Genomic DNA, 27,852 nt, shown 5'->3' with positions numbered 1-27,852 from the left:
GCTGGTTTCTCTGCAATCTCCAGCCAAAATCTACCATGCTCAGAGCAAAGCCAGATCCCTGCAACGCCCAGCAAACCACATCCCCTCCTGCAGCTGCCTGGTCCCCTTCCCTCCCCCCCCCCCCATCACCTCCCAGCCCCACATGGGAGCTGCCCAGTCCAGGGATCCACTGGGAATGGGACAATCTCAGGAGGTGTCAAGAGGTGCCCAGGCTGCCCCAACCTTTTCCAACAGACCCGTGTGGCCTCCCTGGAGCAGCAGCTCAGAGCGGAGGAGGGTTTGTGTACGTACACACACTCACTCTCACTCTCACTCTCTCATGGAGCAGGGCACAGATTCCTTCCTGATCCAGCTGGGCCCAGTGCCCGCCCTGGAGCATGAGGGTGGACGGGCCTGGCCAACCTCCTTCTCAAGTTGTGTCACTGCAGAATCTATTCTTAGCCATGTCATGTGCCACACAGATGGGACGGGGGGCTGGGAGGGGTTGTGGTTTCCGGACCCTGTGAGGGGGATGACGTAGGGGTAAATTTAAACCAACAGCCGATAAATCAGATCTGCAGAAGAGCCGGCGCTCACTTCCTGTTTCTGCTACTGCCAGTGAAACTTTGTGTAAACCTGATACCTGGCACCTACCCTGTTATATACCCCAGTTAGTGGAGGGAAATGGGGTCTTGTGATTGGTGGGGAGGGACTGGGAGCCAGAACTCCTGGGTTCTCTCCCTGGCTCTGGTTGGGGGATGGGGTCTGGTGCTTAGAGAAAAGGACACAGATTAGACCCAGCCTCCTAGAGGTGAAAGGCCCCATGTCCCTTCCCCAGCCCATCCCAGGGGCTGTGGGTCTGCGCAGCTCAGGGCCTGGGGCAGAGCTCACAGGGGCTAACGGCTGAGCCATCTCAACTGGGCGTTAGTGTGAACACAATCCTGCCCCCCACTTTGCTGTGTGGGGGGAGCTACACGTGAAAGAGCCTCCCGGCCTGTCCCCCCCACACTCACCCCCCCATCAGCCCGTCTCCTCCAAAGCCCCCATCTCCCGCCCGGCCTGTCCCCATCAGGGAGGCAGGCTGAGGGGATGTGGGGACCATTATAGGACAGGCAGTGTGTGGGGCAGGGGGAGGGAGGGAAGAAGAATGTGGGGGGCAGGAGGCTGAGACTGAGGGGGCAGGAGCTGAGGGGAGGCTGGGGCAGGACAGTGACAAGGGGTTGGGATGAGTGGGGTCCCCCTATGTGTGTTTCAGGTTGAACCTGCCCCATGGTCACGGGGGTACCCCCGTCCCCTCTCCCTTCCCCAGACCTAGCTCAGCAGGGGTTTGGGCAGGAAACAATCCCGCCCCCTACCCAGCTCAGACCCCACTGAGGGTGGGGGCTACATGGCAATATGTGGGGAGCAGAGATGGGGGATCAGGAAAGGGCACTGGGGGGCTGGGAATGTGGGAGGGCAGGAGGCAGAGAGGAGGGGAAGGTGAGGCATGGGGGGGCCATTATGAGACAGGGAATGTGGGCCAGAGGGGGGTGTGGGGGCAGGAGACTGAGGGGAGAGAAAGTGGGTGACCCAGGACTGAGGGGGCAGGAGCAGGAGGGGACAGTGAAAGGGGAAGCTGCTGAGGGGTAGCAATGGCAGCCTCCTCCTGGGGGCTACCGTCTGCCCCTCCCCCCTCAGACACCCCAACAATCCTACCCCCCACCAGCTCTGACCTTCTGGGGGGAGCCTGTCTGCCCTCAAACTCCTGTCCCCCATCCCAGCCCCCTCAACCCCTCTCAGGACACCCCCAACCTACTTCCCCCAAACTCCCAGCTCCCCCCAGCCAACTCCCCCCAAACTCCCGCCATGGAGGGGCCCAGAAGGGGCTAAATCGCTCTGGGCCCTGTTGTGTTCATGGAGACGCAATAAAAGGCCCAAGGTGCGAACACGCCCCAGCCCCTGCCCCACACTGAACAGGGTTAGACACGGGCCAGGGGTGGGGTCTGGAGCCTGCAGCTTCCCCATGGGGGACTCTGTCTAGGGGGGCTGGGCAGTTTGTGATTCTACAGGATGTGGGGGGGGGGCGGCTCGGGGCTGGGCGATGAGCCCTGCTGGTCCTGGGGGATTTAACGACCCAGCCGCCAGTTGGGAAAGCGCGAGGGCCCAACGCACCCTCCCAGTGCGGCCCGGGATGGACGGGGGACGATGCGGGTGTCTGAGGGGGAGGCCGTAACTGGGGGCGGCCAGTTTAGACTCGATGGGGAGCCCCAGGCAGGAGCTGGCTGCGAAGGGGCAGGCGGGCATGGCTGTGAAATGCCGGGTGCCCGGCCCTAAGGAAAGGGAGCAGAGCGGGTGGTGCTGGGAATCCGTCCGGGAAGGGGTTAGTTACTGAGTGCCCGCTTTCCCCCTCACACCCCCCGCCCAGTCCCCAGTTGTAGGGATCGTGCCTCCATCTGCAGCCAGATCAAAAGAGCAGCCGAGCAGCAGCCGTTAGCTGAGAAGCAGGACGTCACATCCTCGCATTCCATCAAAATGACAATAAAACAATGTCATACCAGGCTGCTAAGAAGGAGACCCCCGTCCTAATGGCCCCTACCATCACCAGATAGAGAAACAGATCTTGAGATGGTTGAAGAAAACTTGGTTTGATAACACCCGGTCTGGCAAGAGACCACTTCTCAGTAGTTGTGGTTGTGAAATCGTCATTGCTTGGTTTGTCATTATGGTCCCCACTTCCCCATTTGTGTGTACGGGCTCTGTCTGGTTCTTGACTTGTTTCTGGCTGTGACATAATTAATTTTGCCAGGTGTAAATGAATTAAGGTGGTGGGGTTGGTTAGAGAAGGTTGTTACACTGTGTATGGATTGGCTAGTAAAATTTCAGTATAACCATTGGTTAAGGACAGTGTGACAAAGTTCCTCCTCTACCTTGGTGGGTCCTGAGCTTATTGGCAGATTTGCTCAAATCAGTGATCTTCCCCTCTGGTGGTACCCACAGTCTGGGTCAACTGCTCCTGTGCCTGATCAGGAGTTGGGCGGTTTGGGGGGAACCCAGGCCCGCCCTCTACTCTGGGTTCCAGCCCAGGGCCCTGTGGATCGCAGCTGTCTAGAGTGCCTCCTGGTACAGCTGCATGACAGCTACACCTCCCTGGGCTACTTCCCCATGGCCTCCTCCAGACACCTTCTTTATCCTCACCACAGGACCTTCCTCCTGGTGTCTGATAACGCTTGTACTCCTCAGTCCTCCAGCAACAGCCCCACGCACAATCAGCTCCTCTCACACACTTCTCCTCCCCACCTCACTGAAGTGAGCTCCTTTTTAAACCCAGGTGCCCTGATTAGCCTGCCTTGATTGGCTGCAGGTGATCTAATCAGCCTGTCGGCCTTAATTGGTTCTAGCAGGTTCCTGATTACTCTAGTGCAGCCCCTGCTCTGGTCACTCAGGGAACAGAAAACTCCTCATCCAGTGACCAGTATATTTGCCCTCTGCCAGACTCCTGGACCCCACCGGTCTGGGTCTGTCACATACAGCTAAACAGGACTCAAATTTCACCATAGAAACTGGGATCCAAACGGAAGCTCTTTGGGAACCAACTCCAGGACACAGCCCCAGAGATCAGAGCTGCCAGACCTCAATGCTCTGCCAGTGACACCGGGCAGAACCTGGAGTCCCCCCGATGGACCTGATCCTGACTGGCCATCACAAAAAGTTCGTCTGTCTTATTGGGAGCGGTGAGCACTGGATGTGTAGCGTCTGCCGTCTGGTTCTGGCATGGGGCGGCTCTAGGAATTTGGCCGCCCCAAGCAGGGCGGCACGCCGCAGGGGGCGCGCTGCCGGTCGCCGGTCCCGCGGCTCCGGGGGACCTCTTGCAGACGTGCCTGCGGAGGGCGCGCTGGTCCCGCGGCTCCGGTGGAGCATCCGCAGGCACGTCTGCGGGAGGTCCACCCGAGCCGCGGGACCAGCGAACCCGCCGCAGGCATGACTGCGGAAGCTCCACCGGAGCCGTCTGCCGCCCTGCCGGCAAAATGCCGCCCCAAGCGCGTGCTTAGCGCGCTGGGGTCTGGAGCCGGCCCTGGTTCTGGTGATGGTTAATAAACAGAGATTAAGGATATTACCGTGTTAGGCTCTTTCACTGGTGAAAGGTCCTGGACATCTGCAGAACACCGGAGCCCACCGGAGCCAGGGCTGGGAAAAGGTGGGATGCCCTAATGTGTGCAGGTAACACGGGCTCTCCGCAGACACAGGCGGCGCCCTCCTGATGCCGGCCCCACTACAGCCCCCTCCCCTCTGCCAGCCCTGGGCACAGACCGGCCTGGCTGGACCAGAGAGGGGGACCCCGGCGCCCTCCAGGGGCTGTTCTGTGGGGCTAGGACTCTTCAGCTTGGAAAAGAGAAGACTAAGGGGGGACATGATAGAGGTATATAAAATCATGAGTGATGTTGAGAAAGTGGATAAGGAAAAGTTATTTACTTATTCCCATAATACAAGAACTAGGGGTCACCAAATGAAATTAATAGGCAGCAGGTTTAAAACAGATAAAAGGAAGTTCTTCACGCAGCGCACAGTCAACTTGTGGAACTCCTTACCTGAGGAGGTTGTGAAGGCTAGGACTATAACAATGTTTAAAAGGGGACTGGATAAATTCATGGTGGCTAAGTCCATAAATGTCTATTAGACATTATAAATGTCTAATGGCTATTAGCCAAAATGGGTAAGAATGGTGTCCCTAGCCTCTGTTCGTCAGAGGATGGAGATGGATGGCAGGAGAGAGATCACTTGATCATTGCCTGTTAGATTCACTCCCTCTGGGGCACCTGGCATTGGCCACTGTCGGTAGACAGATACTGGGCTAGATGGACCTTTGGTCTGACCCAGTACGGCCTTTCTTATGATCTTATGTTATGTTCTTATGCTCAGCGCAGGGGCAGCATCTTCAGCTGGCTCCAAAAGGGGCTGACGCCTGTGGGGCCAGAGGTGCGATTCTGGGGTGCGGCTGTGAGGTCGGCAGGAGGCGTCCAGGGAGCTGGGGCCCTGGCAGTGGGAGAAGGGCAGTGGGGCTGTTTCTCCCCCTCCTCCAGCCCCGTTTCAGTGAGCCACCCACCCAGATTCACTGCCCCCACCATCCCCCAAAATCATCCCCTGTTGGGTCGGTTCCCTCTGTGGGATTAAAATGAGTGTCAGCTGGGACAGGGGAGGGACAGAACCGAGCACCCAGGCCGGGGTGGGGGCTGAAATGGTGACTCGGTGATTGGGCCGCTCGCCCCGTGACCCGGCATCTGTTACGGCTTTAATTGTCCGGGCTGGTGGGGAGTGAATTCAGCGCTGGGGCCGGAGCCGGCTGGGCAGCCCCTGGGCCCCGACTCCTCTTGTGTGTCCCCAGAGCGGGGGCGGCTGGGGGATCATCCCCCTGGGACAGGCCCCTGCTGCACCCCGCCCCTGTGCATCACCTGCTTTCCGTGGCCAGGGGTCGTGGCCTCTCTTCTAGAACACCCTGTGGTGTGTTCTAGACCCAGCCCTCGGGGTTCCATGAGAGGGTGTGACTCCAGATTGACCCGGGGGGGGGGGCACGGGTGTGAGCTCAGATTCCTGCCCCACCCCCACTGCAATCAGGGGTGATTTCAGATGGAGCCAGGCCACAGTGTGACCCAAGGATCTCTCGGTGCTGCCACCAGCAGATGGGATGAAGAAAGTATCGGGACACAAGGGGGAACGGGGGGAGTCCCGCCGGCGGAGCAAAAAAAAACCCCAAACCAAAATATTGGGACAAATTGTGTCCCAACTGGACAAACGCCTAAATATCGGGACAGTCCTGATTTTATCGGGAGGTCTGGACACCCTAGGTGCTGACGGGCAGAGGGCACAGGGGGCGCTGGGCGTTTCACGGGGATCCCCTGGCTCCGATTCACTAAGGGGTGGTGTGTTAGGTCGCTCCCAAGGGCCAGGAGCCCTCTGCTGGTAGATCTATAGATTCCAGGGCCTTTGCGATTTGAGTCCGAGCTCCGGTCCGTCAGGCCAGAGACCTTCCCCACAATAATTCCCGGAGCAGATCGTTTAGAAACGGCCCAGCTTGATTTAAAAACAGCCAGTGATGGAGAATCCAACACACTCTGCAGCTCCCCCTGGGGGCACGGATCCCCCCTCCCTCAGCCCCGAACCTCCAGCAGCTGCTGTTCTCCCTTGTCTGGGGCACCCCAGTAACTCCATCCCAACTCCCTTGCAGGCTTCTCGTCTGCTGGGCCCAGGGATCAGGGCAGAGCCTGGCTCTGAGTGTCCCATCAGGGCGAAGACCCCCTGAGGGTCCATCTGGGTGTGGGGCTGGGAGCAGGGATGCTGATCTGGGCCCCTCACCTGCTACCACCAGCTCCACGGGGTCGCTGGGCTCTGACCAGACGGGCGGGTCCCACTTGGTGCTGTATCAGCAGCTGTAGCTCCCTGCATCTCTCCAGCTCATGTTGCGGATGGGAAACTCAGCCACATTCCCCGCGGGGTCCATCGAGCGCCGTGCGTCCGGGTCTCCAGCTTTACTCAGAAGGACCCTCGCTCCCCGACACCGACACTCACACCGGATGGTCACGGCTCCCCCCGGGGTGACCCGCCCGCTGGGGCGCAGGGAGATGGAGGGTTTGGGGTGTCTGAGCTCTGCAGGCAGGAGGAGGCAGGCTGTGAGATACAGACCCCGAAACAGTCACTGCGCCCTGTCCCCACAGCCCAGCCCCAGTGACGAGGCCGATACAGGGGCCTGCAGGGAGAGTCCCCTGGATGCTTTTCCCCCAAATCCAAAACCGAGAGAGCTGGGCTAGCGACACAATTGACATGGGGTCTCCCACCCCTCAGCAGGGCAATGGCACAGATCCATCTGCAAGGAGGCCATGGAGGCCGTGGTGACCCTGTTTACGCGCTGGGCAGGGGGCACCCCGGGGATGTGGGCACATTGTCACCAACCCCCCTGCTCATTGGGGCAGAGCGATGGGCCCCCTAGCCTGTGTCTCCCTCCCTGCTTGCTGGGGGTCTCAGTGGTTAGAGCAAGGGGGTCTGGGAGACAGGACTCCTGGGTTCTCTCCCCGGCTCTGGTCTCTCCTAGTCCCAGGATGGGGGACTGGCTGGCTCAGGGGGGCCTTTCCTTTCTCGGGGGCGCCAGCTCCCATCCGGCCGCAAGGCAGGGGGAGAAGGAGGCTTGACCATCTTTTCTCCACTTTGGGAGGAGGGATTTAGACCCCAGGCCTGCTCAGCCCTCGACCTCTTTGCTAGAGGGCGAGTTAGTATCTTCAGAGGGAGCCCAGCCTCCGTGTATATCAGCCCTGAAGTGCCTCCCCCCTCTCCCGCCCCACAAAAACCACAGGCCCCTTTGCAGAAGATGCCACCAAGTGGCCACTGAGCCCTGGCACAGTTGCAGCTGTTTCCTGCCACTAGATGGCAGCGCAGGCTGGCCAGGAATTCACCAGTTTGGGGAGCAGAGCTGAGAGCCAGAGCTTAACATTTTCCCTGGGAGAAATCTTGACAAACTTCTAAATGCCTCTGAAATTTCACCTCCTGGACAGGCGACCTCCTGGGCAGCAAAAAACTCCCTTTGCCAGCCCCTGAGCGCTGCAAAAACCACAAATCACCCCCCCCACACACACACACACAAATGACCAGTTCTGCTCTGAGATCATGAGACTGGTTTTAAAAATACCGAGCCTGGTTTATAAACTGGGGAACGTGGCTTTAATAATTAGGAGCTCGCTTTCCGAATTGTGGGCTTGGCTGCAATTATAAACCAGGACACGCCTTGAAAAAATCCTGAGTGTCTCTCAAACAACGGCGAGGCAGGTTTAAAAATCGCAGGATCGGCCTGAAACTCGTGGGTGCGGTTAAAAAAACAAACCAACCGTGAGAGTGTGGTTTAAAAACAGTGCGAGTGGTTAAAAACCTGGCGAGATTGGTTGACAAAGAGTGACCGTGGTTTTAAAAACTCAGGAGCCTGGCTTCAAAAATCACAAAAGTGGTTTAGAAAGTGTGCGATTTGTTTCAAAATCGCAAGGACTTCAGTGATCTCGGGACTGGGTTCAAAACTTGTGAGCCGAGTTTAAAATCCTGGAAACTGTTTTTAAAATGGCAAGATGGGCTTGAAAGCAGTGAGGCTGGTTGAAAGCTCAGGACATTGGCTTCAAAACTGGGGGAGTGTTTGAAAGATTGTGACATTTTCTAAAAATATTGTCACGGACTCCCAGATCGTGCCCACTCGTGGCCCCGTGCGGTCCGTGGGGGGTGCCCCTTCCAGAGTGACAGCCCTTCTCAGGGGTCCTCTCTCTCTCGGGGTCAGGCCCCTCCACCTCCCGGAGCTGCACCTCTCTGAGCCTTAGCACACCTGTTTCTCGCCAGGGACCCTTTCAAGGAGTCCACGCGCTCTGGACCCCCGGGGCCTTCTCACCCCCGAAGGGGTTGATGCCCCTGTTCTCTAGCCCGGAGCGACTCTCAGCCAGTGTAAAACAGGAGGGTTTATTGAGAGTTGAACCCAGCACAGGAAACTCTCAGGGCCTCAGGCCTGGCCTCCCTCAACCCAGCACATCCCAGTCCCCCTGCATCCAGGTGGGCTCTGCCTGCTCCCCCTCTCCAGCCCAGAGCCCCCCTGCTTCCTAGCTGGGCATCTGAGATCACCGGCACCAAGTCCCGCCTCTGTCCATCCTCTCCTCTCTTCTGTCCTCCGGCCCCTCTGGCTGGAACTGGCTGGTCAGGTCACCGGGGTCCTCTCATCGCAGCCCATTGTCCTCCCACTGGCCAGAACCAGCTGTGACTCCTGAGCTGGGTCTCCGGGTCACCAGGTCCCCAGTCATTGGGGTCTCCATCCTCCAGGACATCAGCTGGGGTCCCAAGTTCCCTCTCCGGTCCTGTGTAACAACAAACGCCCTCTCCCCTCCCCTTGTTAAACCAGTAACATTCGGGGACCCTCCCTCTGCATGCAAACCATTGGAAAAACACGAAAAAACTAAGAAACCCTCCCACTTCGTCACAATCATGAGACTTTTTTAAAAGCCGGGCTTTTAATTTGCCTTCTGTTTGGTTTTTTGATGTTGTCAATTTTGGTCTTGGGGGCTGTTTTTCTCTTTTTATGCCCCGCTTTTGCCAACTTCCTTACTCAACCACGAATGCTAGAAACTGCCCGTTTCTGCAAACAAGATTGTCCCGAAAACCCTGTGGCAGCAAGAGCAAGAAGCTTTAAGGGAAGTAGCAAAAAATCGCAAGACTTGGAATAAAATCCCCCAGACTTGGCAAGGCTGTGAAAGCCATGGGGCAGTGCCCCTGGGGGAAGCCATGCTGGGGAGGAGAGCATCTCCTTCGGCCCGGAGCTAGGCAGAGGGGTCACAGATTCCTCGATTCTCAGCCCAGATGGGACAACTTTGATCATGTAACGTGATCTCCTGTATAACACAGGCCAGAGACCTGCATCGAAATAATTCCTAGCGCAGACCTTTTAGAACAAATCCCATCTTGCTTGAAACGCTGCCGGGGATGGAGAATCCACCCCCGCCCTTGGTCAATTGTTTTCTCCATTAAAAACGTACGTTATTTCCAGTGTGGATTTGTTTAGCTTCAGCATCCAGCCATTGGATCCTGGTAGCCCTTCCTCTGCTAGACTGAAAAGCCGGTTATTAAATATTTGTTCCCCACGTAGGTACCGATAGACTGGGATAAAGTTGCCTCTGGACTTTTCCTCTGCTCAGCTAAACAGCTGGAGCTCCTGGCGTCTCTCTCTCTCAGGCAGGTTTTCTAACCCTTCAGTCGTCTGCGTGCCTCTTCTCTGACCACTCGCCAATAGATCGACATCCTTCTTGAATGGCGGGCACCAGAACGGGACACGGGATCCCGGCAGCAGTCGCCCTAGGGCCAGCTCCTGAGGGGAAATCACCTCTCCGCTCCTGCTTGAGATTTAGGCATCTCAGGATCACATCGGCCCTTTCGGCCTGGGAGCGCTTGACCCATTCAGGTGATTCTCCACCAGCGCCCCCCGCGATGTTTGTCAGAGGGTGGAGGGAGGGAAGGGGCGCAGCTGTCCGGTTACTGCCGCAGCTGAGTAATTTGAGGCACCCAAACCCCACACGCCAAACCAGAGTCGCTGGACAAAGCGAGCCCCAGCTCACAGACGTGCAAATTCACACACACTCACAGAGCAGATCTGAGCCCAGCCACCAGGGGGCAGCAGGGACACACACACACACACACACACACACACACACACACACACACACACACACACACACACACACACACACACACACACACACACACACACACACACACACACACACACACACCAACCATACACAGGAGTTCCCAGACACACACACACAGCGAGGCAGTTCTGATCCCAGCCACCAGGGCGAAGCAGGATACACACACGCGCAGACACAGAGCATACATAGACTCCCCGCAACACACACACACACACACACACAAACTAGGCAGGTCTGATCCCAGCCACCAGGGGACACCAGGGACACACTGTGATGAAGCAGGGGATTTTCTTAGTGTTTTGCATGAATACTATGTGTGCCTCAGTTTCCCCGCGTGCTGCGTGTGTAACAAGGTGGTGGGAGAGGGTTGCTGGGGCAGAGGACCAGGTGTGACCTCGCCTAGCAGCCGGAACCCCAGACAACAGCCTGGAGATGGTAACCCTAACAACTGGTGACCTGGTGTCTAAGAGGCCCCCCCAGCTTGGCAGCCAGCTGGTTCTGGCCAGTGGGAGGACAAAGGGCTGAGGAGAGAGGAGCCCGGTGCCCTGTTTGCCCAGAATGAAGACGCAGGGCGGAGGAGGGGCTGTGGGGAGGTGATATCGGCCGATCGGGTGGAAGCAGCTCGCTCTGGGCTTGGGACAAAGAGCAGCCGGAGCCCACCTGGACTGGGACGGACCCAGCTGGCCGGTGCTGAGACTGGCCAGGCCCGAGGCCCCTGAGAACTGCCTGGGCTGGGTTCAGCTGTACAATAAACCCTTCTGTTTTCGCTGGCTGAGAGTCCCTGCAGGCTGGAGATTGGGGGCATTACTCCCTCTGGGGCGGTGGCCCCGGGGGGGCCTGAGCGAGGGGACCCCCAGAGGGGGCTCCCAGAGGGAGCCAGGGGGGCTGGAGGCTCAGAGATGCGGGCCCCAGGAGACAGCAGGGCCAGAAAGCCTAACCCCGGAGAGGGGGGCGCTGTCACACCAAAGGGGGTTTCCCACGGGCCCTACGGAGCCGAGCGAGCCCGGGGCCTGGGAGTCCGTCTCTCACACACACACCCAGTGTGGGGGCAGTTCTGATCCCAGCCACCAGAGGGCAGCAGGACACACACACACACACACACACACACACACATAGTACATCGCCTCCCCCCAAGTATCCCCCTTGGCTCTGGTCTCAGCTGCAGTTCCCCTCCCCCACCCCACGGACCCCCTGCAGGGCTGCCCCCTCAGTGTGACGGGGAGCCCCCCCGCCCCGGCCAGCTCTGTGCCGACTGCACTTGGCTCGGCAGGTCACTGTGTGTTGTGGGCAGGATCCGCATGCTGATGCCCTGCAGGCCTCACTCCTGTTTGAGGGGGAATGGGGCCCGGGGCCTGTCCCCTCTAGGGGGTGCCGGCTCCCACCCGGCCCCAGGGCAGGGACTGGCTGGCTCAGGGGGGCAGGGAATGGGGCCCAGGGTCTGTCCCCCTAGGGGGCGCCGGCTCCCATCCGGCCCCAGGGTGATTAGATAGATAGAAAGATAGAGGGGGTGGCTGGGGATAGATAGATAGATAGATAGAAAGATAGAGGGGGTGGCTGGGGATAGATAGATAGATAGATAGATAGATAGATAGATAGATAGAGGGGGTGGCTGGGGATAGATAGATAGATAGATAGATAGATAGATAGATAGATAGATAGATAGATAGATAGAGGGGGTGGCTGGGGATAGATAGATAGAAGGGGGGGTTATAGATTCCTCCCCTCCCCCTTGTACATGTGGATCAGGACGAGAGCAGATGACTCTTCTGTGTCCTTGACCGCCTCTATTCCTCCGTCCTTCCACTTCTGCGTTCTCTCCTTCCCCCCTCCCCCCCCCTGCAGCACCTTGCGCCTTTGGCAGAAACCTCCTGAGCTCAGCGAAATGGAAATGAGCTGCCAACCCCTGCGCTAATAGCCAGCCATGGGATGGCTCTGCGTGCGTGTGTGTGTGTGTATGTTGGTGTGGGGGTGAGGGTGTTTATGGCTGTATTGTGGGTATGTGTGATGTTTGTGTAGATCTGTGGGTGTTGGACTGTGGGTGTGGTGGGGATGTGTTTATGGCTATGTTGTGCGTTTGTGTAGCTGTGTGCATGTAGATCTGTTGGGGGATGGTACATATGGCTGTGTTGTGTGTTTGTGTAGATCTGGGGGGGGAGGGTGTACATAGCTGTGTTTGTGTAGATGTGTGCGGGGAGGGTGTATATGCCTCTGGTGTGTGTTTGTGTAGATGTGGGGGAAGGTGTATATGGCTGCGTTGTGTAGATGTTTGTGTGGTGAGTAGATCTGTGGGGGGTGTATATGGCTGTGGGGTGTGTTTGTATAGATGTGTGTGTAGAATTGTAGGGGGTTATGGCTGGGGGATGTTGTGAGGGGAGGGTGTGTATGACAGTGTTGTGTAGATGTTTGTGTGGTGTGCGGTTTGTAGATCTGGGGGGAGGGTTATATATGGCTGCGGTGTGTGTTTGTGTAGATGTGTGTGTAGGTATGGAGAGGGGGTTATGGCTGGTGTGTGTGATTGTACAGCCTGGCACAGTCTCGGTGTGTGCACCTGGGAAGTGGATTGTGGAGATCCCTGTGCAGGCCGGTGTGGGTGTATTTAATGGGACCTACACACACCCACACCCCTCCCTGCCCTGGATGTGGGGCGGGGCTGCAGGGGGTGCACGGGGCGAGGGGGGTGCCCAGCACAGGGAGGTTGCAGAGGGTGCCCAGTGGGGATGGGGGGTTTCCGGGGGGGCACACAGGGCTGGCGGGGGAGGGCGGGTTGCAGGAATTGCAGGGGTGGGGGGGTGACATCAGCCTGCGAAGAGCCAGCTACTCCTGTTCTCATTCTCATGCCAGGCCATTGCGGAGCCCAGCTGGGGGCACAATGGCCAGGAGGGGTCCCTCCCCCAGCCCTGCCGTGCACCCCACCCCCAGAGAACCCAGGAGTCCTGGCTCCCAGCCCCCCACTTCTCAAACCACTACACCCAACTCCCTTCCCAGAGCCAGGGAGAGAACCCAGGAGTCCTGGCTCCCAGCCCTCACTGCTCTAACCCTCTGCCCCCCACCCCCTGGGAGCCAGGACTCCTGGGTTCCGTGCCCAGCGGGGGGCGGGGCAGGTCAGGGGGCCTGGCTGTGCGTTGTGCCCACGCCGGAGAATCTGGGGCTGCAGCCGAGCCCCCTGTTTACAGCACCGGGTGTAACTGGAGAACGGGACTGGCCCAGAATAACCCGGCCCGCGGCCCCGGGACCCAGGGACGCGCTGTCCTCACCGCGCCACACAGACCTGTCGCGCCCGCCGGTGCCAGCCTGCCCTACCGGCGGCCTCCTCACCCAACTCCCCTCCTTCCCCAACTTCCCCGTCCCCCCAACCTCCCCCTACTCACCCCTGGGGCCCCCAAACCTTCCCCAAACCTCCTCCTCTCCCCAAACCTCCCCCCACTCACCCTTGGGGCCCCTAAACCTTCCCCCTCCTCCCAAACCTCCCCCCACTCACCCCTGGGGCCCCCAAACCTTCCCCAAACCTCCTCCTCCCCCCAAACCTCCCCACTCACCCCTGGGGCCCCAAACCTTCCCCAAACCTCCTCCTCCCCCAAACCTCCCCACTCACCCCTGGGGCCCAAACCTTCCCCAAACCTCCTCCTCCTCCCCCAAACCTCCCCCACTCACCCCTGGGGCCCCCAAACCTTCCCCAAACCTCCTCCTCTCCCCAAACCTCCCCACTCACCCCTGGGGCCCCTAAACCTTCCCCCTCCCCAAGCCTCCCCACTCATCCCTGGGGCCCCAAACCTTCCCCTCCCCCACTCACCCCTGGGGCCCCAAACCTTCCCCAAACCTCCTCCTCCCCAAACCTCCCCACTCACCCCTGGGGCCCCCAAACCTTCCCCTCCCCACTCAACCCTGGGGCCCCTAAATCTTCCCCTCCCCAAACCTCCCCACTCACCCCTGGGGCCCCCAAACCTCCTCCTCCCCAAAACCTCCCCACTCACCCCTGGGACCCCAAACCTTTCCCAAACCTCCCCCACTCACCCCTGGGGCCCCAAACCTTCCCCTCCCCACTCACCTCTGGGGCCCCAAACCTTCCCCTCCCCAAACCTCCCCATTCACCCCTGGGGCCCCCAAACCTTCCCCTCCCCACTCACCCCTGGGGCCCCCAAACCTTCCCCTCCCCAAACATCCCGCCACTCACCCCTGGACCCCAAACCTCCTCCTCCCCAAACCTCCCCACTCACCTCCGGGGCCCCAAACCTTCCCCTCCTCCTCCGCCCAAACCTCCCCACTCACCCCTGGGGCCCCCAAACCTTCCCCTCCCCCAAACCTCCCCACTCACCTCCAGGGCCCCAAACCTTCCCTAACCTCCTCCTCCACCCAAACCTCCCCACTCACCCCTGGGGCCCCCAAACCTTCCCCTCCCCAAACCTCCCCACTCACCTCTGAGGCCCCCAAACCTTCCCCCTCCCCAAACCTCCCCACTCACCTCTGGGGCCCCCAAAACTTCCCCCTCCCCAAACCTCCTCCACTCACTCCTGAACCCCCAAACCTTCTCTAACTCTCCCTCCCCCAACCTCCCCCAATTACCCCTGGAGCCCCGAACCTTCCTTCCGCCCCCAAACCTCCCCATTCACCCCTGGGGCCCCAACCTTCCCTCTCCCCCAAACACCCCTTTTGGCCCCTGAACCTCCCCAATGCCCTGACCCCCAAACCTTCCCCAACTTCTCCTCCCCAAATCCTTCCCCATCTCACCCCTGAGCCTCCCAAACTCACCCCAACCCCTGAACCTTTCCAGTCCCCAAATTTATCTCAGTTCCTTTTCATCAAACTTTCAGCTTTAGATTGAAACAATGTCCTGTCCAGATGGGAGCCAGCGCCCCCTAGAGGGGAGAGGCCCTGTGCCCCATTACACACCCCTGAGCCAGCCAGTCCCTGCCCTGGGGCAGATCAGAGCCAGCACCCCCTGGAGGAGAGGCCCTGTGCCCCATTCCCCGCCCCCCGAGCCAGCCAGTCCCCGCCCTGCGCCTCTCCCACCTTCCCTTCCCCACGAACCCCCTCCTTTCGTGCTCACTTTCGCCCAAAGCGCCCTCAAGCACTGCAGCGAAGCCACGACCCACCCAAATGCATCCGGCGGGTGTAGCCTGCAGCAACAGGAACCAGCCCAGGTCTAACGCCCAGGCTGGGGCCGAGCGGCCTGACTGATGGGGGGCTGGGGAGATGGCTCCTGTCTTGGGCAGAATGAAAAATAGCAACTGTTGCCGGTCGCCACTTTGGGGGCAGCGCCAAAAATGCTGCCCAGCGCGGTGTGGGGCCATCGAGGGGGCTCCATGCAGACCCCACGGGGCAGAGCACACACGGCCCAGTGGAGGGCTGAAACAGAGGCGTCTTTGTCAATTCCCCCCTTCCCACCTGGTGGAACTGAGGGACGTGATTTTCAGTCCAGAAAACAGTCGATGGTTCTTGGGCAACATTCGCACTAAGAGCCGGTTCTTAATTCCTGACGCGGCCTGAATTCTGAGCTCGGTTTACACAGGGTAAATCCGGACTCTGGATTGACACCCTGGGAAGCTAAAATCAGAATCCGGCCCTGCCCCCATTGCAGTCAGGGGTGACTCCGGATTGCTGCCAGGAGCTGAGATCAGAACCCAGCCCTGCCCCCACTGCAATTGGGAGTGACTCTGGATTGACACCAGGACCTGAGATCAGAACCCAGCCCTGTCCCCATTGCAGTCAGGGGTGACTCCAGATTGACGCTAGAAGCAGACTCCAGATTGATGCCAGGAGCTGAGATCAGAACCCGGCCCTGCCCCCATTGCAGTTCGGAGTGACACCAGATTGATGCCAGAAGCTGACTCTGGACTGACACCAGGAGCTGAGATCAGAACCCAGCCCTGCCCCCAGTGCAGTAAGGTGGTGACTCCGGATTGACGCCAGAAGCTGACTCTGGACTGACACCAGGGGGCTGAGATCAGAACTCAGCCCTGCTCCCATTGCAATTGGGAGTGACTCTGGATTGACCCCGGGAGGGGAGGACTGAGATCAGAAAGACACCCCCTCCAGCTAAAAATAGCCATTTATAAAACCCAGGATTAAATACAGACCTGCTGAGGTTATTAATTTGATCCCTCCACCTCCCCCGCCCCCCGCCTCGTTATCATGCCACCCTCTTTCTTAATATCCCATGTTCCGGCCCCTTCCCATGCAACAGTAAAATCCCCAGAGGTTCATTGGTAGGTGGGGGGGGGGCTGATCTGAGACAGGGCGCCCCCCCAGGTGGGGCATAAAGAAATAGTTTCTCTGTGACCCCTCCACCCCCAGACTCTGGCCCAGGTCCCCCCCCGGATCGTGTCCATCAGGCACTGCTGGTGGCGGTGCTCCGGACGCAGCATTGCCAGGGCTTCTTGGGCAGGCCCGGGAGGGAGAGGAGGATGAAGCAGCCACCGCCGAAGATCAGCACGGCGCCGGCGGCCACGGCGCAGGCCACGGACCACGAGTACTCGTACTCCAGCGGCACGCTCTGGTCGCTGCCGATGAGCCACCGCACCGAGTGGCGGAAAACCTCCAGGCTGATCAGCACCATGATCCCTGCCGGGAGAGAGGGAGAGTGGGAGTGGCGCTAGGGGGCCCTGGGTTGCGGGGGAGCGGGGCAGGGGGTCTGGTGGGGGCGCTGGGCTGCAGGGAGTGGGGTGGGGGCTCAGTAGGTGGCGCTGGATTGCGGGGAGCGGGGCAGGGGGGCTCAGCAGGGGCGCTGGGCAATGGGGAGCAGGGCCGGGGCTCGGCAGGGGGCACGGGGCTGCAGGGGGCAGGGTGGGGCTTGGCAGGGGCCCTGGGCAGTGGGGAGTGGGATGGGGGCTCAGTAGGGGCATTGAGCTGCAGGAACGGGCAGGGGCTTGGTAGGGGCGCTGGGCAGTGTGGAGTGGGGCGGAGGCTCCCAGGAGGCACTGGGCTGCAGGGGCAGGGTGGGGCTTGGCGGGGGCACTGGGCAGCGGGAGTGGGGCTGGGGCTTGGCGGGGGCACTGGGCAGCGGGAGCGGGCAGGGGCTCGGCGGGGGCACTGGGCTGCAGGGAGCGGGGCAGGGGCTCGGTGGGGGGCACTGGGCAGCGGGAGTGGGGCTGGGGGCTTGGCGGGGGCACTGGGCAGCGGAGAGCGGGTCAGGGGCTCGGCGGGGCGCTGGGCAGCGGGGAGCGGGTCAGGGGCTCGGCGGGGGCACTGGGCTGCAGGGAGCGGGTCAGGGGCTCGGCAGGGGCGCTGGGCAGCGGGAGCGGGGCAGGGGCTCTGCGGGGGCACTGGGCTGCAGGGAGCGGGCAGGGGCTCTGGCGGGGGCACTGGGCAGCGGGAGCGGGCAGGGGCTCCCAGGAGGCGCTGGGCTGCAGGGAATGGGGCAGGGGCTCGGCGGGGGCACTGGGCTGCAGGGAGTGGGGCAGGGGGCTCGGCGGGGGGCGCTGGGCTGCAGGGAATGGGGCAGGGGGCTCGGTGGGGGGCACTGGGCTGCAGGGAGCGGGCCAGGGGGCTCGGCAGGGGGCGGAGGAGGTGGTACCTACCGGAGATCATGAAGAAGCAGGAGGCGGGTTTGAGCAGGAACTCCACCCCTTTGCTCAGCGCCATGGTGATGCACAGGGAGCCCATCACCATCAGGGTGATGCTCAGAAGAGAGATCACGGCCGCCGTGATGTTCAGCTCTGCGCGGGGGGGACAGAGAGTTACCCCAGTCTGGGAGGAAAACCCCCACTGCCAGCCTCCAGTGCAGCCCAAGAAACCTTGGCTAGACGGGCCCGTGGGTGTGATCTGGGGTAGGGAGGAGGCGGGATACAGGGGTAGATGGGCCCATGGGTGTGATCTGGGGTAGGGAGGAGGCGGGATACCGGGCAGATGGGCCCGTGGGTGTGATCTGGGGTAGGGAGGAGGCGGGATACAGGGGTAGATGGGCCCATGGGTGTGATCTGGGGTAGGGAGGAGGCGGGATACAGGGGTAGAGGGGCCCATCGGTGTGATCTGGGGAAAAGAGGAGGCAGGATACAGGGGTAGAGGGGCCCATCGGTGCAATCCAGGGGCATCCTAACCTTTTTTAGTCGTTCTCTGGAAAATGCGGGCGTTCTCCCCCGTGCTGAAGAATTTGAAGTAGGAGCAGTTGGCTTCTGGGAAGGGAGAAAGGAAGGTGGAGAAAGAGGAACGGTATAAACGGGGCGGCGGGGGGGGGGGAGAGAAGGGGATGGGAAATCAGGAAGTGTGAACACTCCAAACGGTCGGGGTGAGTTTGAGGAGAAGGGGTCAGGTGGGGTGAGTTAGTAACCCCCTGCTACCCCAGCCCTGGGGTCCCTGGACCCCCAGGTCTCCAGTGCCCCTCAATCCTGCCCCTCAGCCCCCTGCTATCCCAGTCCTGGGCTCCCCCTACACGCACCCAATTCCCCCAAACCTTCCTGCAGGAACCTTCCACCTCAAACTCATCAGCCCCACCCAACCTGCCCCCTCACTCACCCCAGCCCCCGAGTCTTCCTCCCCCACCACCCCAACTCACCCCCACTAGAAATGTAACTCAGGAATTTCACCCTCTGCAGCGGAGTGAGTGTACCGACGCATTCCCCAAAGGGCTGGGAATTGGGGGAAGGAGGGAGATTTATTAACACTCCCCAAATTTCGTCACAGATGGAAATTAGCCTGAGAGAGAGAGAGAGAGAGAGATGCAAGGGGGGTGGGATGGAGGGGTGGAACGGTACGGATGGGTGGGTGGGTGGAGGGGGTGAGTGGATGATACGACAAAGTGGGATTTTTTTGTAATATTGTATGACCCCTATCTGTGCCTCATTCCCCTCCACCCGCCACCCCAGTGGAAGGGATGACGTTTTCTCTCAGGGCTGGCTAAGAGACACGGGTGGCTGCATGTTACCTCCCGGTGTGGGTGGAATGAAGCTTCACCAAGGAACTTGCTGAAACTGACCCAGGACACCAACGGGGCCAGCTTCCAGGGCGCACGGATTTCCCCACTCTCTGCAACGGAGCAAAGACCCCAGCTGGAGAAGCAAAGCCATGGAGGTTTGAGCCGGGGTCTCCGGCACCTGGGAACTGACTGAGGGAGAGCTGGAGCTGGAGCTGGAGGCCGGTACAACCCACCGTGCCACAGGCTTGGCCTGGCCAGAAAATGGCTTCAATTCTGGCTCTTTGTGGTCCAATCCCGTTCCCCCCAGGTGTCCAACGCTGTGCTCCAGCTGGGAAACACCCTGGCAACTCTGAAAACACTGCCTGGGCCTCACTGGACATGCTGGGGGAGGCTCTCGGGTCCCTGAGTTGTGGACAGGTCCCTGCCATGAGCCTGTCTCGGTTGGACACACTGAGCAAGCTCTTGGGGTGAAGCTGGAGGGTGTCTGGGGATGGATGGATGGATGGACGGATGGCTGGAGGGAGGGAGGGAGGGAGGAATTGGAGGGGTGGATGGATGGGAGGGGGTGGGGTGGATGGATGGATGGTCAAGGGGGGTGTATGGGATGGATGGATGGATGGATGGTCGAGGGGGGTGTATGGGATGGATGGATGGACGGATGGAGGAATTGGAGGGGTGGATGGATGGGAGGGGGTGGGGTGGATGGAGGGATGGATGGATGGAAGGATGGATGGATGGAGAGGTGTGTATGGGTTGGATGGATGGTGGATGGGTATGGAATGGATGGATGGAGAGGTTTGGATGGATGGTGGATGTGTATGGGATGGATGGATGGTGGATGGGTATGGGATGGATGGATGGATGGATGAATGGATGGATGGATGGAGAGGTTTGGATGGATGGTGGATGTGTATGGGATGGATGGATGGTGGATGGGTATGGGATGGATGGATGGATGGATGGATGGAGAGGTTTGGATGGATGGTGGATGTGTATGGGATGGATGGAAGGGGATGGATGGATGGATGGATGGATGGAGGCGTGTGTCTGGGATGGATGGAGGGAGGGAAGATTGGGTGGGGATGGAGAATGTGTGGGGTTATAGAAGCAGATTTTTCTTAGCCCAGTAACATGTTTAAACCACTGCCGGTGGCTGGAATTCCAGTTGTTATGCCAATTACTGAAAGCCTCTAAAAGGAGGCGGTTTTGAACCCTTAGCACAGCTGACAGACCCCCTGTGAAGTGAGTGACCTCAAGGAGTAAACATGACCATCTGCCCTCCTGGCTTGAGTTGTTTTTCCGAAGCACGTGGTTTTGCAAGACGGAAGTCTGGCAATGGTTAACTATTGCTATCCAGCTGGTTAACTGATGGAAAATTGCCCACTAGACAGGCTGGAAATCTCCACCCTTAATTTAGCGTCTGCTCAGCAGTTTTGTTAATGAGCAAGCTCTGTAATACTAACAAGATGGGTATAAAAAGGGGACGAAATCTGAGCTCTATGGACACTTGAATGCCTGGACACCTCTCAAGTTCCCCTGGAGACCGCCAGCAGGCCACTGGACGTCTACAGTTAGCCACTTGAGACCGTCTCAAGACCCTGGGTAAATATGAATCTGGGATTTTGGGGGGTGTTTTACTAACCTGTTGCGGATGTGTGTAAAGAGTTTAAGACTAAGGACTATATAGCTTTAAGTGAGAGCACTCTATCGGTCAGAGGGCCGAGTCTGCCCTGATTTATTTCCTGACACCACTTCACACAGAATAAAGTTACCAGGAGCTTTGGGTTGAAAGAACCCCAGGTAACAGGATGGATGGATGGATGGATGGGTGTGGGGCGGGAGAGATGGAGGGGTTTGATGGGGGGTGGGGGTGGATGGATGGACAGACGGGCGTGCATGGGGCTAGATGGAGTCTGTTTGGCAGGGGCCGGCAACCTTTCAGAAGTGCTGTGCCGAGTCTTCATAAGGTTTCGCGTGCCAATAATACATATTAATGTTTTTAGAAGGTCTCTTTCTATAAGTCTATAATATAGAACTAAACTATTGTTGTATGGAAAGTAAATAAGGTTTTTAAAATGTTTAAGAAGCTTCATTTAAAATTAAATTAAAATGCAGAGCCCCCCGGACCGGTGGCCAGGACCCGGGCAGTGTGAGTGCCACTGAAAATCAGTTTGCGTGCCGCCTTCGGCACCTGTGCCATAGGTTGCCTACCCCTGCTGTATGGGATGAATGGATGTACAGGGATAGATGGAGAGGTGTGTGGGGATGGATGGAGGAGTGTGTGAGGATGGAGGGAGGGAGGAGGAGGGAGGGTGTGGGGTGGATGGAGGGAGGGAGGAGTGGGGTGGATGGATGGGAGGTGGATGGATGGAGGAATGGGGGTGGATGGAGGAGGGGTGTGAGGTGGATGGATGGATGGATGGAGGGTGTGAGGTGGATGGATGGAGGGAGGGATGGGGTGGATGGATGGGAGGGGTGGGGTGGATGGACAGAGGAGGGAGGGAGGAATGGGAGGTGGATGGATGGGACAGGGTGGAGTGGATGGGGAGGGAGGAGGGATGGGGTGGATGGATGGGAGGGGATGGGGATGGGGTGGATGGAGGGAGGGAGGGAGGATCGATGGATGGGAGGGGTCGATGGAGGGAGGGAGGGATGGGGTGAATGGCAGGGGGTGAGGTGGAGGGAGGGGGGGAGGAATGGAGGGTGGATGGATGGAGGGGTGTGAGGTGGATGCATGGGGGAGGGAGGGAGGAATGGGGGTGTAGATGGGAGGGGGTGGGGTGGATGGAGGGAGGGAGGGATGTGGGGGGATGGATGCGAGGGCTGCTGGAGGGCTGCAGGAAATGGACCAGAGCAGCTATCTCACTTTAAACATGCCCCCTACCTGATCCCAGAAACACATCCACATGGAGACAACCCCCGGGACCCCTCCAGGGCTTGTGAAATGGGGCCCGGGGCCTTTCCCCTCCAGGGGGCACGAGCTCCCATCCGGTCCCAGGGCAGGGACTGGCTGGCTCAGGGGGGCAGGGAATGGGGCCTGGGGCCTTTCCCCCTTAGGCAATTGGCCGTCATTTCAGTGGATTCAGTGAGGCAGATGCCCAGCTGGGTGAATGTTTCCTGGTTGGGATGGTAGCAGACCCCGGCGCAGAGCAGCTCCCCAGTTCTCTCGATCTCCAGTTTCACTCTTTCCAGCCAAGAGGCGCTTTAACTGGCCCCAGTCCCTTTTCAGACCACGCTCCCCCCCAGACTGGAATTCGGCTGATGCCATCGGCTGCTGCTGCAGCGTCAGAAAGAAGCGCAGAGACAGAACCCAAAACGCTCCTGGAGACGCCCGAATACGTTCAACCGAAAGCCAGGGACAGAACCCAGGAGTCCTGGCTCCCAGCCCTGCTGCTCTAACCACTAGACCCCACTCCCCTCCCAGAGCCAGGGACAGAACCCAGGAGTCCTGGCTCCCAGCCCTGCTGCTCTAACCACTAGACCCCACTCCCCTCCCAGAGCCAGGGACAGAACCCAGGAGTCCTGGCTCCCAGCCCTGCTGCTCTAACCACTAGACCCCACTCCCCTCCCAGAGCCAGGGACAGAACCCAGGAGTCCTGGCTCCCAGCCCCCCTGCACAGACCCAAGTGGGATCAGAACCCGGGTGGGTAGCGTGAGAGGGTGAAAGGAAGGAAGGAAGGAGGAAGGAGGAAAGCAAGGAAAGAGGGAGGGAAGGGAGGAAGGAAGGAGGGGGTGGGAAGGAAGGAGGAGGAGGGAAGGGAGGAAGGCTGGGAGGGAGGAAGGAGGAAGGGAAGGAAAGAAGGAAGGAGGAGCGAGGGAAGGAAGGAAGGAGGAGGGAGGGAGGAAGGAGGAAGGAGGAGGAGGGAGGAAGGAGGGGGGAGGGAAGGAGGAAGGAGGAGGGAAGGAAAGAAGAAAGGAGGAGCGAGGGAAGGAAGGAAGGAAGGGAGGAGGAGGAAGGAGGGGGAGGGAAGGGAGGAAGGAGGGGGAGGAAGGGGAGGAAGGAAGGAAGAAGGGGAGATGAGGAGGAAGGAGGGAAGGAGGGGATGGAAGGAGGGAAGGACAGGAGGAAGGAGGGAGCAAGGGAAGGAAGGAAGGGAGGAGGAAGAAGGAAGGAAAGGAGGGAGGGAGGAAGGAAGGAGGAGGGGAGGGGAGGGAGGGAAGGAGGGAGGGAAGGGAGGAAAGAGGAGGGAGGGAAGGGAGGGAGGGAGGATGGAGGGGAGAGAAGGGAAGGAGGAGGGAAGGGAGGAAGGAGGGAGGGAGGGAAGGAAGGAAGGGAGGGAGGGAAGGGAAGGAAGGAAGGGAGGAAGGAAGGAGGGGGAGAGAAGGGAAGGAGGGAGGGAGGGAAGGAAGGAAGGGAGGGAGGAGGAAGGAAGGAAGGAAGGAAGGGAGGAAGGATGGAGGGGGAGAGAAGGGAAGGAGGGAGGGAGGGAAGGAAGGAAGGAAGGAAGGAAGGGAGAAAAGTGCGAAGGAAGAGGAGGGGGGACGAGCCAGGCTCTCCTCACCTCCGGGCAGCTCGGCCGGGCCGCAGGTCGCCCTCTCCACCTCCACGTCCTCCAGCCAGAGCTTCTTGTAGCAGAGCTTCCAGAGGCCGAAGTGGGCGGCCTCGCACATGGCGCTGTGGTTCTGCTTGTAGGTGTTGAGCTCCACCCAGAACTCGGTGCCCACGGCCAGCACGGTCAGCGTCACCCCCACGATGGCCACGAAAAAGGCCAGCTTGATCTTGCCCTCCTGGGCGTCGGTGAGGGCCGGGCGCCGCTTGCCGCCTGCCCGGCCCCGCAAGCCAGCCATGCGCTCCTCCTCCTGGAGGAAAAAATTAGGCCACATCATCCTTCCTGGGTTTTACCTGTCTGCTAACCCTAACCGTAACCCCTGCCCCTGCCCCTGCCCGGTCCCCCTGCGCTTCTCCCAGCCGCCTCCCTCGCGCCGACGCTCGGTGCCGCCAACCCGCAGGCGATTCGGGCCGGACGCCTGCTGCCGAGCTGACCCCCCGGCGGGCTGAGCGAGAGGCCGCCTGGTCGCTCGCACCCGCGGCCCCGGCTGTAAATACGCCCCGCACCTGCTAGGAGCCATCACCCGTCTCCAGGGCGATGGAAGCTATTTTTAAGGCCTTGGGTGCGTGTGTTTTAAAGAGGCACATGCAGCGCTGGGAGCTGCCCACGGGCCGCCCACCCACAGCCAGCCCTCCTGCCCCCTGCCCCACAGAGCCCCTGGGAGCCCCCCTCACAGCCAGCCCTCCTGCCCCCTGCCCCACAGAGCCCCCTGGGAGCTCCCCTCCCCACAGCCAGCCCCCATGCCCTCTGCCCCACAGAGCCCCTGGGAGCTCCCCTCACAGCCAGCCCTCCTGCCCCCTGCCCCACAGAGCCCCCTGGGAGCTCCCCTCCCCACAGCCAGCCCTCCTGCCCCCTGCCCCACAGAGCCCCTGGGAGCCCCCCTCACAGCCAGCCCTCCTGCCCCCTGCCCCACAGAGCCCACTGGGATTTCCCCTCCCCACAGCCAGCCCCCCTGCGCCCTGCCCCACAGAGCCCCTGGGAGCCCCCCTCACAGCCAGCCCTCCTGCCCTCTGCCCCACAGAGCCCCCAGGGAGCACCCCACCCCACAGCCAGCCCGCCTGCGCCCTGCCCCCCAGAGCCCCTGGGAGCCCCCCCCACAGCCAGCCCCCCTGCGCCCTGCCCCACAGAGCCCCGGGGTGCCCCCCTCACAGCCATCCCTCCTGCCCTCTGCCCCAACTCTCCCCCTGGGAGCTCCCCTCCCCACAGCCAGCCCTCCTGCCCCCTGCCCCACAGAGCCCCTGGGAGCCCCTCACAGCCAGCCCTCCTGCCCCTGCCCCACAGAGCCCCTGGGAGCTCCTCCCACAGCCAGCCCCTGCCCCTGCCCCACAGAGCCCCTGGGAGCCCCCTCACAGCCAGGCCTCCTGCCCTCTGCCCCACAGAGCCCCCTGGGAGCTCCCTCCCACAGCCAGCCCTCCTGCCCCTGCCCCACAGAGCCCCTGGGAGCCCCTCACAGCCAGCCCTCCTGCCCCTGCCCCACAGAGACACTGGGAGCTCCTCACAGCCAGCCCTCCTGCCTCCTGCCCCACAGAGCCCCTGGGAGCTCCTCACAGCCAGCCCCCATGCCCTCTGCCCCACAGAGCCCCTGGGAGCTCCCCTCACAGCCAGCCCTCCTGCGCCCTGCCCCACAGAGCCCCGGGGAGCTCCCCACCCCACAGCCACCCCGCCTGCCCCTGCCCCACAGAGCCCCTGGGAGCTCCTCACAGCCAGCCCTCCTGCCCCTGCCCCACAGAGCCCCTGGGAGCTCCTCCCACAGCCAGCCCTCCTGCCCCTGCCCCACAGAGGCCCCTGGGAGCCCCCCTCACAGCCAGCCCTCCTGCCCTCTGCCCCACAGAGCCCCTGGGAGCTCCCCTCACAGCCAGCCCTCCTGCCCCCTGCCCCACAGAGCCCCTGGGAGCTCCCCTCCCCACAGCCAGCCCTCCTGCCCCCTGCCCCACAGAGCCCCTGGGAGCTCCCCTCACAGCCAGCCCTCCTGCCCCCTGCCCCACAGAGCCCCTGGGAGCCCCCCTCACAGCCAGCCCCCCTACGCCCTGCCCCACAGAGCCCCTGGGAGCCCCCCTCACAGCCAGCCCTCCTGCCCCCGGCCCCCCAGAGCCCCTGGGAGCTCCGCTCACAGCCAGCCCTCCTGCGCCCTGCCCCCCAGAGCCCCTGGGTGGTCCCCGCCCCCCAGCCAGCCCTCCTGCCCCCTGCCCCACAGAGCCCCCTGGGGGCTCCCCTCACAGCCAGCCCTCCTGCCCCCTGCCCCACAGAGCCCCGGGGAGTTCCCCTCCCAGCCAGCCCTCCTGCCCCTGCCCCACAGAGCCCCTGGGAGCTCCTCCCACAGCCAGCCCTCCTGCCCCTGCCCCACAGAGCCCCTGGGAGCTCCTCACAGCCAGCCCTCCTGCCCCTGCCCCACAGAGCCCCTGGGAGCTCCTCCCACAGCCAGCCCTCCTGCCCCTGCCCCACAGAGCCCCTGGGAGCTCCTCCCACAGCCAGCCCTCCTGCCTCTGCCCCACAGAGCCCCTGGGAGCTCCTCACAGCCAGCCCTCCTGCCCCTGCCCCACAGAGCCCCTGGGAGCTCCTCACAGCCAGCCCTCCTGCCTCCTGCCCCACAGAGCCCCTGGGAGCTCCCCTCACAGCCAGCCCTCCTGCCCTCTGCCCCACAGAGCCCCTGGGAGCTCCCCTCACAGCCAGCCCGCCAGCCCCTGCCCCACAGAGCCCCTGGGAGCCCCTCACAGCCAGCCCTCCTGCCCCTGCCCCACAGAGCCCCTGGGAGCGCCCCTCACAGCCAGCCCTCCTGCCCACTGCCCCACCGAGCCCCCTGGGAGCTCCCCTCCCCACAGCCAGCCCTCCTGCCCCTGCCCCACAGAGCCCCTGGGAGCCCCCTCACAGCCAGCCCTCCTGCGCCCTGCCCATCAGAGCCCCCTGGGGGCTCCCCTCACAGCCAGCCCTCCTGCCCCCTGCCCCACAGAGCCCCTGGGAGCTCCCCTCACAGCCAGCCCTCCTGCCCCCTGCCCCACAGAGCCCCTGGGAGCTCCCCTCACAGCCAGCCCTCCTGCCCCCTGCCCCACAGAGCCCCTGGGAGCTCCCCTCACAGCCAGCCCTCCTGCCCTCTGCCCCACAAAGCTCCCTGGGAGCTCCCCTCACAGCCAGCCCTCCGGCCTCCTGCCCCACAGAGCCCCTGGGCGCTCCCTCACAGCCAGCCCTCCTGCCCCTGCCCCACACAGCCCCTTGGAGCTCCCCTCACCGACAGCCCTCCTGCGCCCTGCCCATCAGAGCCCCCTTGGTGCTCCCCCCACAGCCAGCCCTCCTGCCCCCTGCCCCACAGAGCCCCTGGGAGCTCCCCTCACAGCCAGCCCTCCTGCCCTCTGCCCCACAGAGCCCCCTGGGAGCTCCCCTCCCCGCCAGCCCTCCTGCCCCCTGCCCCACAGAGCCCCTGGATGCTCCCCTCACAGCCAGCTCTCCTGCCCCCTGCCCCAGAGAGCCCGCTGGGAGCTCCCCTCACAGCCAGTCCTCCTGCCCCCTTCCCCACAGCACTCCCTGGGAGCTCCCACCCCCAGCCAGCCCTCCTGCTCCATCCCCCACAGTGACCCCTGGGAGCTCTTCCCCCCCACAGCCAGCCCTCCTGCCCCACAGTGACCCCTGGGACTCACCCCCAACAGCCAGTCCTCCTGCCCTGTGCGTCATTGTGCCCCCTGGGAGCTACCCCCACACACACACAGCCAGCCCTCCTATCCCACAGCCCCCCTGGGATCTCCCCACCCCCCAGCCAGCCTTCCTGCCCCCTGCCCCACAGTGCCCCCGGGAGCTCTCCCCCATCACCAGCCCTCCTGCCCTGTGCCCCCCAGTGCGGCATTCCAGGATGCAGGGCAGAAGGAACTGAGCAGTGTCTCTGCCCAGCGCTGAATCCAGCTGAGCGTCTGCGTTGGCTGCTTCACCGGGGCTGGGAGTTCAGCCCGGGACAGACGCCCTGGGACCAAACCGGGGGCTGCAGGGAGCAGGCCGGGGGCTCAGCCGGGGGCACTCTCCTTTCGCAGTCAGTGCTGGCCCCGGGGCTGCTGGGCGAGAGGTTCCCCGAATAATCAGCCCCCGTGACCCAGCCCAGAGTCGCCGCATCTCAGCACTGGGCGAGGGGGTCCCTGTATAACCCACCCCAGAGCCCCACCCCAGAGGGGTCGCTTCTGTGCCAGGGCTGAATGATTTGTTAAAGAATCAGTTCTAAATATATCAGCTACCGTTTCTGAAAGCCTCTTCTTGCAATGGACTTTCTCTACGTAGTTGGGCAGTGCCCGGCGTGACAGGGCCCCGA

The 27,852-nt window shown here is 61.6% G+C and overlaps 1 protein-coding gene across 2 annotated transcripts; it reads right to left on the bottom strand.

The window, feature by feature from the left end:
- Window positions 1-16,274: 16,274 nt before the first annotated feature.
- CACNG6 (calcium voltage-gated channel auxiliary subunit gamma 6) lies at window positions 16,275-24,153 on the bottom strand. 2 transcript variants are annotated; one of them, XM_039510123.1, is made up of 5 exons: window positions 24,074-24,153; window positions 23,520-23,817; window positions 18,203-18,277; window positions 17,684-17,821; window positions 16,275-16,727 (listed from the first exon to the last, which is right to left on the bottom strand). In XM_039510123.1, the coding sequence occupies exons 2-5, from the start codon at window positions 23,803-23,805 to the stop codon at window positions 16,495-16,497; spliced, it is 732 nt and encodes a 243-aa protein (XP_039366057.1). In that variant the 5' UTR covers window positions 23,806-23,817; window positions 24,074-24,153; the 3' UTR covers window positions 16,275-16,494. The 2 variants fall into 2 exon arrangements, with proteins under 2 accessions (XP_039366057.1, XP_039366056.1); XM_039510122.1 differs by lacking the exon at window positions 24,074-24,153 and having other exon boundaries at window positions 23,520-23,897.
- Window positions 24,154-27,852: the final 3,699 nt, after the last annotated feature.

This window comes from Mauremys reevesii, linkage group 22 (genome assembly GCF_016161935.1).
Source record: "Mauremys reevesii isolate NIE-2019 linkage group 22, ASM1616193v1, whole genome shotgun sequence".
Lineage (NCBI taxonomy): Eukaryota > Metazoa > Chordata > Testudines > Geoemydidae > Mauremys > Mauremys reevesii.
The sequence above is the reverse complement of the archived record's forward strand: the minus strand, read 5'-3'. Positions and strand labels throughout refer to the sequence as shown.